General features: G+C 37.7%; 1 protein-coding gene across 5 annotated transcripts in view; it reads left to right on the top strand.

Moving 5' to 3' along the window:
* The window catches only part of LOC147596778 (erbin-like), a 115516-nt gene that overhangs the window by 44019 nt on the left and 54409 nt on the right, over positions 1-17088 (top strand). For all 5 annotated transcript variants that reach the window (XM_086769514.1, XM_086769516.1, XM_086769515.1 and 2 more), the window contains exons 5-7: positions 6448-6504; positions 14396-14459; positions 16445-16519. In XM_086769514.1, coding sequence (XP_086625640.1) covers positions 6448-6504; positions 14396-14459; positions 16445-16519 — 196 coding nt within the window. The remainder of the gene's footprint in view (positions 1-6447; positions 6505-14395; positions 14460-16444; positions 16520-17088) is intronic.

Here is a 17088-nt window from a genome sequence, read left to right as displayed (position 1 = left end):
AAGATCATGTTTAGATAAAATAAATTAAAAATAATGAATTTGGTAACATGAAGTAAGGTTTAGATCCCGTTTACATTTATTACTTCTATTCTTTAAGTGATCAGACTGCTCTGCCACCCCACAGCTTTACAAGTAGATGTAAACACTTGCTAACATAAAGAGTTCGATATACAACTTGTACTTTGGAATATGAGAAAAAGCTCTTGTAGAAGGTTTTGAGATATTTAAAGCATTGTTAGTTATTCCCATCCAGGGCAAGCCTTCAATTTCTTCCAATTTGATGCATCAGTTGTTTTGTGTATGGCTTTATAGCTATTCCTCTTCATTACGTGGGAACACATGAAGTAACTGAGTTCTGTTGCCTGCTCTTACTGGGAACTATAGGCAATGATGTTTCTTAAAAACTAAGCCAATACCATATTAAAGGTAGCTAGATTTTTCTGCTCCATGTGTCAGGGTCTCTGTTCCACTAGTTCAGGTTAGAAATCTGTTTTCCCACATCAATTTATCTCTGACTGTTTATATTCATATGTTCCACAGTTTAATTGCTGTCCTCATAAGTGTTATTCCCCCTTCTCTCACCTGGTGTTTTTATAGTGTTCCCATATCCCTCTTTAATTTGTTAGACTAAACAAAATTCTGTTTCGCTCTGGTATGGCAGGTTTTCCTTTATGCTTGATTGTATTAATAGATCTTGGAATTAGTTTCAGTTTGAATTCGGTTTGAATTTTTTTTTTTTTGACAGAGGATAACAGTGTATGTAGCTATATTTAGAATTCAATTTGAGATCTTTTTATGGCTTGTACAATGTCATGATTATCTTCTTGTTTCTCTTTGAAATGTCTGTGGTTACAATCTAATGTTCCACTAGCCCTTTTTTGCAGCTGCCTTTTTGCAGTGTCATTTCCCACATGATTGACTAATTCATTGGACAACTCAGAAATGACTGTTGACTCTACAAGGAAATCATAAATACTTGACTTAATACTGTGGCATCTTGTTGCTTTTCTATTTGTGCTACAGCTTTTTATAATATTGAGGTCAAGGTTATCCAATCTTTTTTCTCCTTCTTTATGAGCATTACATACTTGCTGTCCTTCAGTGGTGTTGTACCAGTCCAATCTGTTAGATTTATTAAAAATCACCAGATTTTTGATTAAATGTGCAAGTTCCTTTGGAATTCTGAGGTGAAGAAGTGTGACTTTTTCCACCACTCCCAAATTCTAATTTGGATGCATTAATATTGGCCCGGATTCTAGAATTAGCCTTTATGCCAGTGCACAGAAGTCTAAAAATTGCTTGTGCTTACCTAAGAAAACCATATCTCTTGTATCTAAATACATAATGTATATTTGCATTTAAATATACAAATATATAAGCTCTATACTCATTCTAAACTTGAAGCCTCACTGCATGCTGAAGTTGAGACAGGGCTTTAAAAGGGAAACATTATTTACTGATGAGTGTTTAGGATAAGCAAGGAGTTTATCTTCATTGTAAATTTAAAAACTTTGAGAATGTTGTCTATAGTGGGATATTGCTTCCAGAAATGTTTTATTGTGATGTTGCATTGAATTTACTTTTAATCTTGTTTCTCAACAGTTTGCCAGTAGTATTTGCAGTAGTAGATATTTTTAGTAGTAGCATCTACTTTGGGATATCTTTTTACATGAATGTACAATGATGGTTGTTATGGTTTTGTTAGTGAGGGGGGGCCTAAGGTGGTAGCTTCTGTAGGAAACTGCTAGAAGTTGCTCCCCTTTGTTCAGTGGACTCGGCCGGGCCTAGGGCGGACCCACTGCTGGCCAAGGCCGAGCCAATTGGTAGCAGAATGTCCCGTGATAATGCCTCTGCGATAACATATTTAAGTAGGGGAAAACAGGAAAAAAAGAGGAGGAGATGTGAAGCAGCTGAGCGGGGGCAGAGAGGGGGAGGCACAAGCCTTGTGGGCCTTGCAGGCCTCACCCTCTGGCCTCCCGCCAGGCAGCCAACTGGGCTCAACTCAGCCCGGCCTGGCTGCAAGAAGTGGAGAGGAGATGAGAAGTGAATAAGATGTAAAAAGGATCCTGAGAGATGTCTGCCAGCCTGTTGTGAGGAACGGCTGCAGACGCCAAGGTCAGTTCAGAAGGAGGGGGAGGAGTAACGCAGCTCCTGGCCAAGATTCCTCTGCAACTCGTGGTGAAGACCATGGTGGAGCAGGTTGTCCCCCTGCAGCCCATGGAGGTCCACGGAGGGGCAGAGATCCACTTGGAGCCTGTGGAGGTCCCCACGCCGGAGCAGGTGGAGGCCTGAAGGAGGCTGTGGCCCGTGGAGGGCCCGCTGGGACAGCTGTTCTAGAGGGACTGCACCCCGTGGAAGAGATGACCCATGCCGGAGCAGTTTCACGGAGGACTGTGGCCCGTGGGAGGGACCCCACGTTGGAGCAGAGGAGGAATGTGAGGAGTTCTTCCCCCGACGGTGACACAGCGGCGTAAAACAACGCGTGATGAACTGACCGCGATCCCGATTTCCTCTTCCCCCCTGTGCTGCTTGGGGGAGGGGGGAAGGTAGTAGAGATAATGTTAAGCTTGGGAAGAGGGAGGGGTGGGGCGAGGTTATCTTGTTCCCTGTCTCATTCTCCTGCTAATTTTAGAAATAAATGAGTGTTTTTCCCCAAGTCGAGTCTGTTTTGCCCGTAACGGTAACTTTAAGAATTTCTCCCCATCCTTATCTCAAACCTCGAGCCGTTTTTCTTATATCATCTCCTCCTATTCCCTCGGAGGGTGGGGGGAGTGAGAGAGAGACTGCGTAGTCTGGTCCTGATCGGGGCTGAACTACGACAATGGTCAAATTTGGGACTTCATTTAGTTTAATATTTGCAATTTTACTGAAACTTTTGCAAAATGCAACATGCTATAGGATGCATATATTTCAGTCCTCTTGCCTTTATATTTTTGTTATGATATTTTAAAAAAATATTTCTGCATTAGCAAAACTGCAAGGGACATGAAAAATAAATAACATCTCTGAAATATTTTTAGCTTTCTAAGGAATAACTGCTGTTGAACAGTGAGTTTCTAAGTACACCTGCTATATATTTCTTCTACAATTTTACGGATTGTATAATTAAAGAAATCAGATTTAGGAAGAATATTGATCTTATCCTGGCAAAGTGTTCATATAGAGATTTTGTTTTAAATAAAAATTGAGCTACATTTTAAAAGCAAGCTAAATTGGTTACATAAAATAACAGTCCTGCAACAATAATTTTATTGAGACCATTACACCAGGTACACTTAAAGTTGAATAATACTCTCTTATAGCTTTGTGTCTAGATGATGTGTAAATATTTCTGTAGTTATGGGTTTTTACAGTTGAGAAATGTTATATTTCTGTATTAGTATAACAAATCTTTGTGATAGAATGGCAGAGGAAATATACATTCTGTTACTATGACTTTTATTTTTCCTTTAGTATATGTGAACTCATTCTCTGTCTGTATTTCTTTTCTGAATTAAACCTTAGTTTTTCAGTTCCATTATAGCAATTCACCTGCTTAGCATGGGTGTTTATATCAGAAATTTAAAGAGCAGCTAGGCTGAGTATTTGACGTATACTATTATATTAAACTTGAATCAACCCTCTCAGTCATAATGGAAGAAGTGACAACTGCTTCAGGCCAATATTTCTCATCAATTACCGCAAGAAAATTGCTAGTTCAGATGCAGCCTGTATCTCCCAGACAGGAAAGGTTGAAAATGTTTCCCTAGTATCCTCTGTGTAGCTCTACACATAAGAACTTAGATATTTGTAACTCTGATCTCTTAGGGTTAGCTGGAGATAGTAGAACATGAAACAAGGTCACAAAGCTATGAACCTTTCTATCACCAAAGACAGTCTTTAAGTTTACAGAATTAGCTTATTAGAAGTGTAGTACAGTGAGTTCTGGCTAAAGTCAATGAAGTGTGGGTGTGCATATATATAGTTTAGCATATGAATGGAGGTTTGCTTCTACTGCTTTCAACTGAGAAATTTGACTGCATACACACATTGTGAAGAAAAACTACAAACTGTCTAGCTATTTTCCCCGTCATCAAAGCAAAACACCAACTGGAGCCTAATGCAGTGTTTGAATGTTGACACCTTCTCAAAATAAAGGAATTTGAAGTTGATTGAATGTGCTACTTTATTTTTAGACCAATATTTAAAAAGAGCCCTGCTACAAAACTGTAAGAAGCTGAGCAGGCATCTGGAGTTGTGGGATGCATCAGAAAGGTGGTGGTGGGGAATAATTTATTCTTAATGTGAAGAATTGGTATCATCTTAGGCAAATCTTCTTCCTTGTTCTCCAGAGTTCTTGAACTGTTTACCTTTTCAGAGGCTGCCCCTAATCTGAGCTGGTAATGGGGATGATCTAATAGCACAAGTGGCCAAGAGCTACAGTTCTGCTGTTGATGTTTTAAGTTCATCATTAGGACTATAAAGAGCAACACCTGCGGTCTCCAAAGACAAAGGACTACTATTCCTCCATTCTAGAGAAGATTGTCCATTCTGTTTGTCATATTTTGAGAATCCCTGATACTAAAGACATAACAATAAACCTGCTGTTGCATACTATCCAAGTCTGTAATTAATCTGGGAGGGAGAAGATTTATAGTGGGTAACATGAACATTTAAAGCTTTGGGAAACAGAAGTTAATGTTATAAGACAATGCTAGTAAAATGCAGGGATAAAAGTATGTAGAACCTGGTTTGATATTTCCTATGTTTTCCTGTTTTCATGGGATCTCAGTTTCTGCCCATGTATCGGTGCATAGGAAAATGTGGTATTTTCTCAATATGAAAAAATAATTACATTGATGTTAAAATAGAGGTGCTGCTAGGCAAGACTCCTGCCTGATTGCAGAAAATGCAGGGAATTGAGAAAGTCCTGCAGCAGACTAGGATAGTTAATCATGGGAAAATGTTTCCTATATGTCCAGTGTACCCTTGAGCATAAATCTAGGTACTTTGCAAACCACAAGATGCCACAGAAGTAACTTCTAGTAAAGGCAATTATTCACTTGAAGTGTGAGACTTGCCCCTTTGTAATCCAGTTCTTGGGTTCAAAAGTCCAAGCACAAAATGACCATTCAAATTTGAGGGTGCTTCAACAAACAAATTTTGTTTGTCACAGATTCATATCTTAGGATGCAGGTAGGGTAAGAAGACTAGGAGGTCCTTTCCAGTTATGTCCTAGATTGACAGCAGTGATATTACTGGGTTTTTATTAGTGTATTCTTTCAGCATTGTTACAGGGTTCTTTTTTCTTTGGGAAGTTGGGGAGAGGAGGTTTCTCTCCAGCAGTTGCTACCAGATGGCAAGTACTGCTTACAATGCTGGATTAGGTTGACCTCTGCTCTATTTCTAGGTGACTGTTATATTCTTAGGTTATTCATAGGTGTGGTAGATTGCTACTTTCAAATGCATACAAAAATGAGTGAATGTCTTGAGGAAAAATAAAAACTGTTTTCAGGCTTTCTGTTTTGACTTTAAGTATAGTTCTTACTACTTCATCAGAGTTAAGGTTTTTGTCTGTGTCCTTACAACGTACTCATTTAAGCATCTTCAGGAAAGACTGATCTGTTCACTAAACTCCTTTATGAGTCAGGGAGTATAATGATCTATTTTGTGTTGTATTAGGGCTGTTGGTGGGTCACATGTAAAACTCTTATTTTTACAACTCTTTATTTAAACCAAACTGTTTCTGCATTTTATTTAACAAAGAGATAGTCTTGTCACTTCTGTCCTAATGCAAAAAATTCCACTGAAGACGGTACATTGCTTGAATGTCAAGACTACTTTGAACTTATATTGGCCAAGCAGTTGAGTTTGGGATCTAGAGGTTATTTATCTTGCAACCAAGGATTTACTGAAATAAAGGTCAAACTGCCTTCTTATAGAAATATCAAAATGGATTAAGAAGCTGACTAGAAAGAGAATATGTAAAGAAATACAAGATTAATTTAAAGATTGTTTTTACCATGTGGAAGACCACAGGTATTTTATATGAAATGGTTTGATACATTGCCTATATTAGAAATTCAGCATCTTAACTTGTACTGACCGATCCTGCCTTTCTTCTTACTTCCTATGTACTTCTATATATGATGATAACACATACCCATAATGAATCTAACAAATTATTTTAAAATCTATGAGATGAAGGAAAACAACTGTGTTCAAGCAGATGTAGAAAAGCAGGCAAGATCCAGTTTGTTTGCTGCTTTACCAAAACCAAACCCCAATGAATAAATTAATTTAAAATAACATGCAGATTTCTGCACAAAACATACTTGTATTCTTACACAAAAAACATTTCAAACTTGTAGATCTTTTTTGAAATTTAGCAATGTAAATAAGTTCTGAGATTACTTTTGTCATAAAATACAGTATATTGTGATAATTTGTTATGCTTTTCTGTTACAGATTAACTAAACTCCAGATATTGGAACTTAGGGAAAACCAGTTAAAAATATTGCCAAAGTAAGTATGTATGAAATTTATTTAAAATACTTTGGAGGGTTTTTTCTGTAGTTATACTAATAATGTAGTGTATATCGAAAAGTAGATTACAGCTTAAGATGTGTAAGTAATTGGATTAAGTTCTCACAAGGAACTTTCCCTTCATACTGCTGAAATATATCTCTCTTCAGATTCACTGGTCTTCCTATTCAGAGATTTGCCTGTTCAAAGATTTCTGAATTTTTTCTGTCCCTCTCCAGCTCTGTATTTCTGATGCACCTGTCAAGCTTTTAAGTCAGCATGTGGGCACTTCAGGATGATCGTTCTGAGGTGTCTGATGCTTTTTGCACACAGCATTGTATTGGTGCCTAGATGCCTGTCTGGGTACCGTTCTGATGGCTGAGTGCCCGAAACTTAGGCATTATCTCTAAATCAAATGAGGAGTTTGAGATGCTTGCTCAGAATGACCGAGGGAATGTGATTCACATGATGTGAACAATTTTTTTTTCCGTTTAATATACTTCACTACTGAAGAAAGTAAAATCTCCTTACTGTGTTGCACAGAGTCTGTTATGCAGTATGTATTCTGTAATGCACCAGGCTTGTTTAACATAATGGAAGCATATTAGTCAACTGTGTTTTCTGTAATTGTAAAATAGTTATGGAAATTGTTATAGCATTTGTTTTAACAGTAAATGCAATTGTACTTATCTCTTAAAATCTAGCACCTTTCTAAGCCCTGCCTTGCAACTCTCACTCAATTCATCAAACCAACCCAGGTTGACGGTGTTGCAGTTTCTGCTGTTTCTATGAGCTAGAGCAATGCTCTGAATTTTCTGACTTGGACCCTGGAGGTCTAAGTGAGTTAACAGAGGTATAAAAGTTCAATGAAGAGAGAAACAGAGATCCCAAAGATGGAATGTGAATAACTAGCTATAGAGTCCTGAATATGTTGTGGTATGCAATGAAAGGGGTTCTACTCTGGCAACAGACACTGGTAAAGAGGGGTACTGGTTTCAGATGTTTTGGTGGAGAAGAGGAGGCGCTAACAATTGAATTCTGTCCAGCTCATATGCTAGCAGAGACTTGAATGCAGTAGGCTGAAGTGTGAGTTGCCAGCCCTTTAAGTACAACAGCCAGCTTTTCTAGTGACTCTAGCTAACTGTGTGCCTAAGACATGAACAAGGGATATGTTCCATTGGAGTTCCCTTTTTGTGTGCCTAGATACTGTACTGTGGTGTCTGCTGTATAAAAATGCAAAAACTTGCATCAGAAATGAAATGTATAGCAGCAGAAAGCATGAATTTAAATCTTTCAGGTGTGAAACATTCTACTCATTGATGTGATATAAATACTCTCTAACCTTCTTTGCTCTTTCTACTATTGCTAATTTTCAGTAGAAAAAAATAGAGGACATGATTTGGGGTAGTAGCTCTGTAAATTAATTTAGTCCCAACTGAGGAACAGTAGCTATAATTAAAAGTTATAGCTAATACAGATTTTGTTTATACAATTACTCTGACCTTAATTGCCATAATTAACAATAATAGCATGAAATACAAGCGATATTTTTAAAAGAGTAGTTTACGGAGGTCTCTTGTAGTGATAAGAGACACTTAAACAAATACTGTAATATATTCAAGCCAAACACTTCTGTTGAAGTTGCTGGGAATTTTTTTGTTGACTTCAGTGTTTTCAGGGTTTCATCCTTGCTAGAAAACTAAACAGCAGCTGTCACGATTATGTCCTCTGCGGCACCTCCATAACAATCTACATACAGTACATGCTGAGCTGCCACCTTTATTATTCTCTTCTGGTACTCTTGTGGTTCAATTAAGGGAGATTAAAGCTTTTGAGACTACTTATTTATTTATTAATTTAAACATATTAATATGCATTTTGCTACAGTGAGGCACTGGAAAAATATATTGTATATGTATGATGTACACTGGGGAGAAAAATTTATTGTGGTGTCCATAGTATGCAAGAGGTGAATCTGCCTTTCAGGATAATACAACTGTGCAGCAGTTGACCTGGCTGACAAAGGTGTCTATGGCCTACCTTTAACTATTATGTCAGGACAGAAGCTGATAGGGAAATTCGAACTTACACAGTTTCCGAAATCTGAGTATGTGTTTTAAAAGGAACATAATTTACAGCTTTAAACAGTGTAGAAAATCCAAAGGTGGGGTTGTTTGTTTTTTTTTTTTTTTGAAGCCAATAAGATGTAGCAGTACATGCTAATATTTTTACTATAGAATACAAATATTTTCCCTGTCATTCTCTCCTTTTTAATATTTTCATACTCATAGCTGCTACTTTTTGTATTTGTAATGAGGGATGTATTTGGATAAACCTCTACAAAATCAGCTAGCCCTCTAGCACAAACATGCACATAATTTTTAACACAAAAGCATAAAGCACTCGAAAGACTGTTAATCAAAATGGATAATGAATGCCAACACACTAAATCAAACTTACTTTGTGCACAGTCCAGAGAGTGCAAAACTGGCAATATTATGATACAAACCAACTCAATACAAATATTTCTACTGAAAGGAAAGCAAAAATACGCAGAGACTATTTTAGAGGCATTTATCTGATAGGTAGCTAAAAGTTGGGAAAATGGTCTAATGCAAATACACAAAGTTTTCTTTTCGATTTTTTTTTAAATTTTCTGTCTGTTGTCCAGTTGTCAATAGAGTAACCTTTTTAGAAAGGAGCAAGTTTTTTGAAGGTGTAATTACGATGATTCAGGGCCCTATCTTGCCTATCACACACACCTCTCGAATTGTATGCTACTTGAAGTAAGCAGAATTGTTACCCTGTCGTAGTTCAGCCCTGATCAGGACCAGACTACGCAGTCTCTCTCTCACTCCACCCACCTTCCGAGAGAACAGGGAGAGAAAATATAAGGAAAAACGGCTCGAGGTTTGAGATAAGGACAGGGAGAAATCCTTAAAGTTACCGTCATGGGCAAAACAGACTCAACTTGGGGAAAACTATTCATTTATTACTACAAATAGCAGGATAATGAGACAGAGAACAAGATAACCTCCATCCACCCCTCCCTCTTCCCAAGCTTAACATTATCTCTACTACCTTCCCCCCTCCAAAGGGCACAGGGGGGAAGAGGGAATGGGGGTTGCAGTCAGTTCATCATACGTTGTTTTACGCCGCTGCTTCATGGTTGGGGGAAGAACTCCTCACATTCCTCCCCTGCTCCATCGTGGGGTCCCTCCCACGGGCCACAGTCCTTCGTGGAACTGCTCCGGCATGGGTCATCTCTTCCACGGGTGCAGTCCCTCCAGAACAGCTGTCCCAGCGGGCCCTCCACGGGCCACAGCCGCCTTCAGGCATCCACCTCCCCCGGTGTGGGGTCCTTCACGGGCTCCAGGTGGATCGCTGCTCCTCCGTGGACCTCCATGGGCTGCAGGGGGACAACCTGCTCCACCATGGTCGTCACCACAGGCTGCAGGGGAATCTTGGCCAGGAGCCACATTACACCTCCCCCTCCTTCTGAACTGACCTTGGCATCTGCAGCCGTTCCTCACAACAGGCTGGTAGATGTCTCTCAGGATCTTTTTTTACATCTTATTCACTTCTCATCTCCTCTCCACTTCTTGCAGCCGGGCTGGACCGAGTCGGGCCCAGTCGGCTGCCTGGCGAGAGGCCAGAGGGTGAGGCCTGCAAGGCCCATGAGGCCTGCGCCTCCCCCTCTGCGCCTCTGCCCCTACTCAGCTTCTTCACATCTTCTCTTCTCTCTTTTTTTTTTTCTGTTTTCCCCTTCTTAAATACGTTATCGCAGAGGCATTATCATGGGGCATTCTGCTACCAATCAGCTCGGCCTTGGCCAGCAGCAGGTCCGCCCTAGGACCAGCCGAGTCCACTGAACAAAGGGGAGCGACTTCTAGCAGTTTCCTACAGAAGCTACCACCTTAGGCCCCCCCTCACTAACAAAACCACGACATACCCTTAGAGAAGTTGACTATTTACAACATCAGAATCTGAGGCATAATTTAGACTATCTGTTCTGTTAGTGTTGGATTAATTTGACAGCAAGTTCAATAATATGAAACAGATTTTTCAGTTTATGAAAGGGATTACATAATGCTATGGCAGAGATAAAACAGGTGTAACTCAGTGATCTAGTAATTTTTTGTTTCCAGTCCTGTATTCCTCTTCCTTTAGCATTGAATTTTCCTGTTACTTTAACAATTTCAGTGTATGAGAAGCTTTTTTCGCATTTTGTCTGAAGGTATAGTTGCTCTATAAACAATACAGAAAAGCAAAGACATATTAGTTTTAGGAAATATTGTCATAAAATAGCCGAAAGTGCTATAAATTAGGCAGGCAGTGGGGAAGGGGAGGAAAATAACCGAGGCCCTGGTCTTGCAAACACATTGTGTGTGTATTACAGTTGAGTGGTGTTCTGGTTTTGTTAGTGAGGGGGGAGCTCTAGCTATGTTTGCTAGATTAGAGACATTTTGGCATATGAAGAAGGCATAAAATCAGTAAAGTTGCTTTGTTATACTGTCAAAGTTATGTAACATTAATTTTGCAGATATTTGAGAGAAATTTGCAGATATTTGTTCTGGTTCCAAATAGTAATGCTAGGGCCCTTGGTGGAAAAAGTGTAACAGTTTGTTGTTTTTTGGGGTAGTTTTTGTTGGGTTATGGGGTGGGTTTTGTTGGTGTTGGGGGTTTTTGTTGGTTTGGGGAGTTTTTCTTGGTTTTGGGAGTGGTTTCTGTTGATTTTGGGGGTTGTTTTTGTAAATAAGACAGTGAAGATTGAGGTAAGGAAGGCAACTTTGGGTTGCCTTAAAGCCATTAAGGATGTAGCACTAGCAGGATGGGAAGGGGAGGGATCACCTAGATCTTGGGTTTGTTTGGAGCGGAATTTGTGTATCTAGTGTAATTTGGCAGCAGGGAGGGGCAAGCATTATTGCTTAGATTCTGTGAATCTAGTGTTAGCTGTGTAAACAGTTTGGCCTTGCAGTTGAATGGTGTACAGGAGGAAGCGGGGAAAAAAAAATCACTCAGACCTTGGAGTTTATCAGTTTCGGAGATTTGGTTTTTTTTTTCCTTTCTACCAGATCATTAAAATAAAAAGAGAAGCACTCATGTTGAACTGAAAGAAAAAAATCCTTTTATCTCAAACTGCAGTAAAAAGCCTCAGCTGACTTTGTTTCAAATCAGCCTCATTAAAGTTCACTTGAATCAGATTGAACTTTTAAAATTTTGTTGACTACCTGTTTTTTCCTTCATTTTTAAAATTTGTATTTTTTTAAGATGAAAATTCAGTTCAAATAAAAATCAAGGCACTGTCTAAAAGCTGATGAAATTAAAGGATTATAGAAATGTTAAAATAATCCTTTTTTCCCCAAATAATAATTTCTCTGTATTGAAACTAATTTGTCAAGTTCAGTCTCACATAGCTGTGATCTCCCTTAATCTGCTTTTTGAGGCTGAAACTTAGATTTTCAGTAGAGTTTTGGACTGCTCTCTCTAGTAGCCCACAGTCTGGCTAGCTGTTTTGGTTCTGGCTAGGATAGAGTTAATATTCACCTGAGCTGGGTGGAGAACTGGAGCTGGTGGCCCCTATGGCTGGGGCACCCAGCTGGGAAAATTAACTAATTAGCTAACAGCTGGGGTTAATTTACCCAAATGAGTCAAAGGGCTATTCCTTCCCATCTGACATCATGCTCAGTATATAAGTGAGGAGGGTGCTAAGGGGAGCCTCCTGTTGCTTGGAAGTAACTAGCTGTGGAGATTTGTTGTAAGGCATTGTACTGTGTTTGTATTCTATCACTGTTTTGTTTTCTTCTGTTATTGCTGTTAAATTTACTTTTTGTTTCATCTCAATCCATGTGGGTTTTGTTTTTTGGGGTTTTTTTTGTTTGTTTGTTTTGGGTTTTTTGTTGTTTTTTTTTTTTGTTTTGGGGGGGTTTTGTTTGGGGTTTTTTTGGTGTTTGGGTTTTTTGTTTGGTTTTTTTTTTGTTTTTTTTTTGTTGTTGTTTGGTTTTTTTTTGTTTTTGTTTGTTTGTTTACCAGTTCTCCCTTCTGTCCCACTGGAGGGTGAGGGGAGTGAGAGAGAGACTGTGTAGTCTGGGCCCGATTGGGGCTGAACTATGATACTAGCATAGCTTGAAAACAGAACAAATGGAATACCTTTTTAACTTGAAGCCAACAGTAAAAATAGATTATGGTGTTGCCCACAAAGTTTTGAAAGCTGCAGGATGATATGCTAGATTCCTGAAGTGAGTCTTCAACTGTGCTTCAGGGAGACGCATTGGGTCAAATTTATTCACAGCATATGGCACTAAAATTGGCATTGGCACAGTCTCATAAATCTTTGAGAAATTCAGTTTACACAGTATTTCAGAGGGACTTAAATAATTTGTTAGAATATGGAAAATGAATTTTAGCAGTTGACTTATTACTCATCCTGTTTATGAGCTTTGAGAAATGAGGGAAAATGTTTCCCAGATTCTTCTGGAGGTAGCCTTCTCATGCATTTTTTTTTTTCTTCTCTTCCCTTCTTTGAGACAGTGGGAATGTGAGTTAAAGGCTTTCCCCTAAAGCCTATACACAGTGTATACTGTGTGTGCAGTGCAATAAAAATGGCTTCTGCTTTTGTCTTGATCATGTCTTTACTTATTTATGCTAAATTCCAAGTTTGTCCATAGCATGATTACTGTAATGTAATGAAAATCTATGAAAATCAAGTGTATAGATAGATGTTGAGTGTAATCCTTTCTGAAGATTTCATGAATAATATTAAAATCATTTAAACTTACTTTCAATAAATAAGACACTTCTCAGTAGAATGTAATTTTTAAACTATGTATTTAGAATAATTGTAATACTTAGTGTAAGGTCTTTGAAGAACAACTGGAACTTTTAATATCTGCATAGAGCATCTTGTGCTTATGCAGACATTTTTTAAAGATATTAGTATTCATACTTATATTCTGATAATACAAAATTCTCCCAGTTAGAAACTCTTATTTAGTTTTCCCAGAATTTTATAGTATATACACACAATTTATATTTGAAAGCTTTTGATATATTAATTGTTCTACTGAAAGCTATTATTAAATAAACACAGAACATAATGTCATATGAGGGATTCACAGCCCCTTTGAAAATATTTTTAGGTAGTACTGCTGTTGACTGATTGTGTTAGACAATCATGTGCAATGGTAGATATTCTCTATGAGGTCCCCAAAGTAAACTTAAATGTAGGAAAAATTTTGCTAAAACACAGCTTGAAATAATGGATTTTAGTTTGTTAGTCATTGATTCACTCTTTGCCCTAAGTTGGCTTGAAGAGTATTGATGTGTTATGAAATGCAATTTAGTAATCTGATTTGTTGTAGGACTAGAAGAATAATTAGGATTCCAGACCATATCATATGGAAGCAACTTTGTCAGCAGCCTGGAGAGGGAGAAAGGTGTTGGTGGTTACTGTGATTCAACAGTGGTCTTTTTGGTTTTATTTAATCATTAGGCAGTGGTCTTTCTTTGGGAGGAAAACATGTAGTTTACCAGCCTGTGGCTACTGAGAACGCTGATTATGACTGGAGATGAAAAGGCATTCAAAAGAAGAGTAACTTCAGAGTTATTGTTTATCATAAGGATGACTCTAGTGGTCTTTAGTTTTTGTAAACTAATCTGTAGATGAGTTGCAGTGTACTCTTTGTGTGACAGTCACAGTTAGCATGATCATTAATGCACGCCTAGTTGAACAGTATGTGAAAATTTGACCTTATTTAGATATCAGTCCAGTAACAGAACAGCATCACTACTTAATACTGATGAAAATAATATATTTGTATGAATACAAGAAGATTGGATGTAACTGATATTTTCTTAAATCTAATTCCTTATTAATCCCCTTTTTGTGCAGAACCATGTCCAAACTGACTCAGCTGGAGAGACTGGACTTAGGAAGTAATGAATTCACAGAAGTGGTGAGTTTTGCCTAAGTAACAGGACTTTGTATCTTTTTGTCGTAGTTCAGCCCCGATCGGACCAGACTACGCAGTCTCTCTCTTACTCCCCCCACCTTCCGAGAGAACAGGGAGAGAAAATATAAGGAAAAACGGCTTGAGGTTTGAGATAAGGACAGGGAGAAATCCTTAAAGTTACCGTTATGGGCAAAACAGACTCGACTTGGGGAAAACTATTCATTTATTACTACAAACAGCAGGATAATGAGACAGAGAACAAGATAACCTCCCCCCACCCCTCCCTCTTCCCGAGCTAAACATTATCTCTACTACCTTCCCCTCCCGAGCGGCACATATTTCAATATGAAAATGTAAAAATCAGCTTTAAGAGTTTTGCTACTGAGCAAATATTATATATACCTTATACTACTTTATAGAGCCTGTTATAAAAATTATGTGCATAGTCTTATGAACGTGAGTATGTATTCTTCCTCAATTTGAAAATAAAACACTGTGGTATAGTGTGGCTACGTTACTGGTAAAAAGATAATGCTAATATATAAACATAATCATTTGACTTATAATAAATTCTAAACATTTATTGATCATCATGTATTTAATGTTGTAAGTTTTGTATAAGCTGTGGATAACCTACTTTTATTAGTGTGTACAAACTATTTAGATCTAAAGGAAAATATATTTTAATTAAAAGTTTGAATATTATTCAAAATAGTATTTACAGTTGAGGTGCTCGGATTTTTCCTTCAACATGGATCAATTTGTTTCCTGTTCATGATGTCAGACAAATACATCTTTCATTTGCAATCACTTAATATCCCTCTGCTTCTACAAGTACTTTCCTGTATAAGGGAATTGAAATAGAAGTGTAGTGGAACATACTGACCTGCTGTATAACAAAGTCAAGCCTCTGTGTGCCACCAGTAGGGTACTTCATTAGCCACAGATCATGCAGAGCTGAACACTTGCCTAGCTGTATGGTTTGGCAGATAGGGAAGTGTATTTAAGGAATTGTTCTTCAGTACTACACTTCTAGCCATTACTGTTACTACCATATTCTCATTACACTGTAGATATCCATGTGGGAGCTTTAAACTAACATGCTCAGGCCCACATTAATCTATAACAGCCAGGAACTAAGTATAGGCTGTAAAATTACCTGTTTTGGTATATTTTTGTCAGATTGCTTCATCTCTACCAGCCTTTTATCTAGAAGAGTCAACTACTGGTAACTTATTTCATTAAGATCTTTTGGTAAAAGCATAGAAAGATTTGAAACTGCTTTTTGGGTAAAGATATATCTGAAAGGTAGTCTTCAGTTAAGATTTTTCTATTGGAAAATTAATTATTGGGAGCCAAGACTACAATTTATGCAGGAATATTGTATACTTACAATATTAAAAAATTGAGATCTGTGTTTAACTGAACTTGATTGTAGTTGTTAAGGTGCAGTAGCACCTGTTTTGTATTACTTTCTCAGGAGGGAAGTTTAAATAGGAAAACATATGCAACATGGATGTTTACCAAGATGTGGTCTTTCCCTGATACATAAGATAGTTCTAACATTAAGTTGTAGTGGGAGCATATCATGCACTTCACTTTATGGATAGAGTGGTTTGCTTGTATCGGGCAGATGCACCCTTTGTTTGCTGCTAGAAAATTAAAATTTGTTTTTAATTTCCCCAAATCCACAAAAACTCTTTTGTTTTGAAAAAACAGCTCTTCTGAGTTGATGAAATTTAAGGGTTTTTAGACCTCTGTGAGAGGGGGAATTATACACATAAGATTTATATATAGTGCACTCCAGTTGAAAAATAATACTTTATATTTTAAACAGTGAATTACCTGGGTTTTATTTGATGACTCAATGAAACAGTGTATATAGCAGCTATAAGACATTACTTGAAGTTACAATAGACGAATCACTGAAGTTGGTTGGCCTTTCACTTTTTTTGTATGAAGTTTTTAAAAAAATGTTTCCTTTACAGCCTGAAGTACTTGAACAACTGAGTGGATTAAAGGAATTTTGGATGGATGGTAACAGACTAACACTTATTCCAGAGGTAAATCCTTTTACTGTGTTAAACATTTAGTATTTTAATTTACAGTGGTATTTGCGTTGTCAGCTACCATATATGTTAAAGTTGCTGTATAATTTTAGTGTTACTTAAAGCCAAAAGACTGCCACTTAAATGCTTGACTAGTCTACTTAGAAAGTAGGCGTGAGAGTTGGGTACACAGCTTTTGTTTCATTGAAAGTTATAATCTAAAATTATCTGAAAATTATGTTCCAATTTAGGAAAGGAGTAAAAATCCTATATCAAATCCTGGATGAAATTTAGGGTTGACTGATCCTTCCAAAAATGAATTAATTTGTGTTAGACAGCAAGCAGGTATTTATGGGATAAATATGTTGTGTGAATTTTTACTGGTCACGTCTGTAAAACAACCAATGACTGTTCAGATTTTTTTGACATGTATACATAGATTATAGCCAGTTCCTGAGAAAATATTCTGTTGACTAAAACCAGGTTTTCCTGACATCTCTTAGAATTGTGTGAGGTCCGGGATGACCTATTATTGCACCATTTGTGAACCTGTGTTTATGATCAAGTAAACTAGTATTTAAAAT

This window comes from Chlamydotis macqueenii, chromosome W (genome assembly GCF_036417535.1).
Source record: "Chlamydotis macqueenii isolate bChlMac1 chromosome W, bChlMac1.mat, whole genome shotgun sequence".
NCBI lineage: Eukaryota > Metazoa > Chordata > Aves > Otidiformes > Otididae > Chlamydotis > Chlamydotis macqueenii.
Note: the sequence above shows the minus strand (reverse complement) of the source record. Positions and strands in the feature narration are given on the sequence as shown.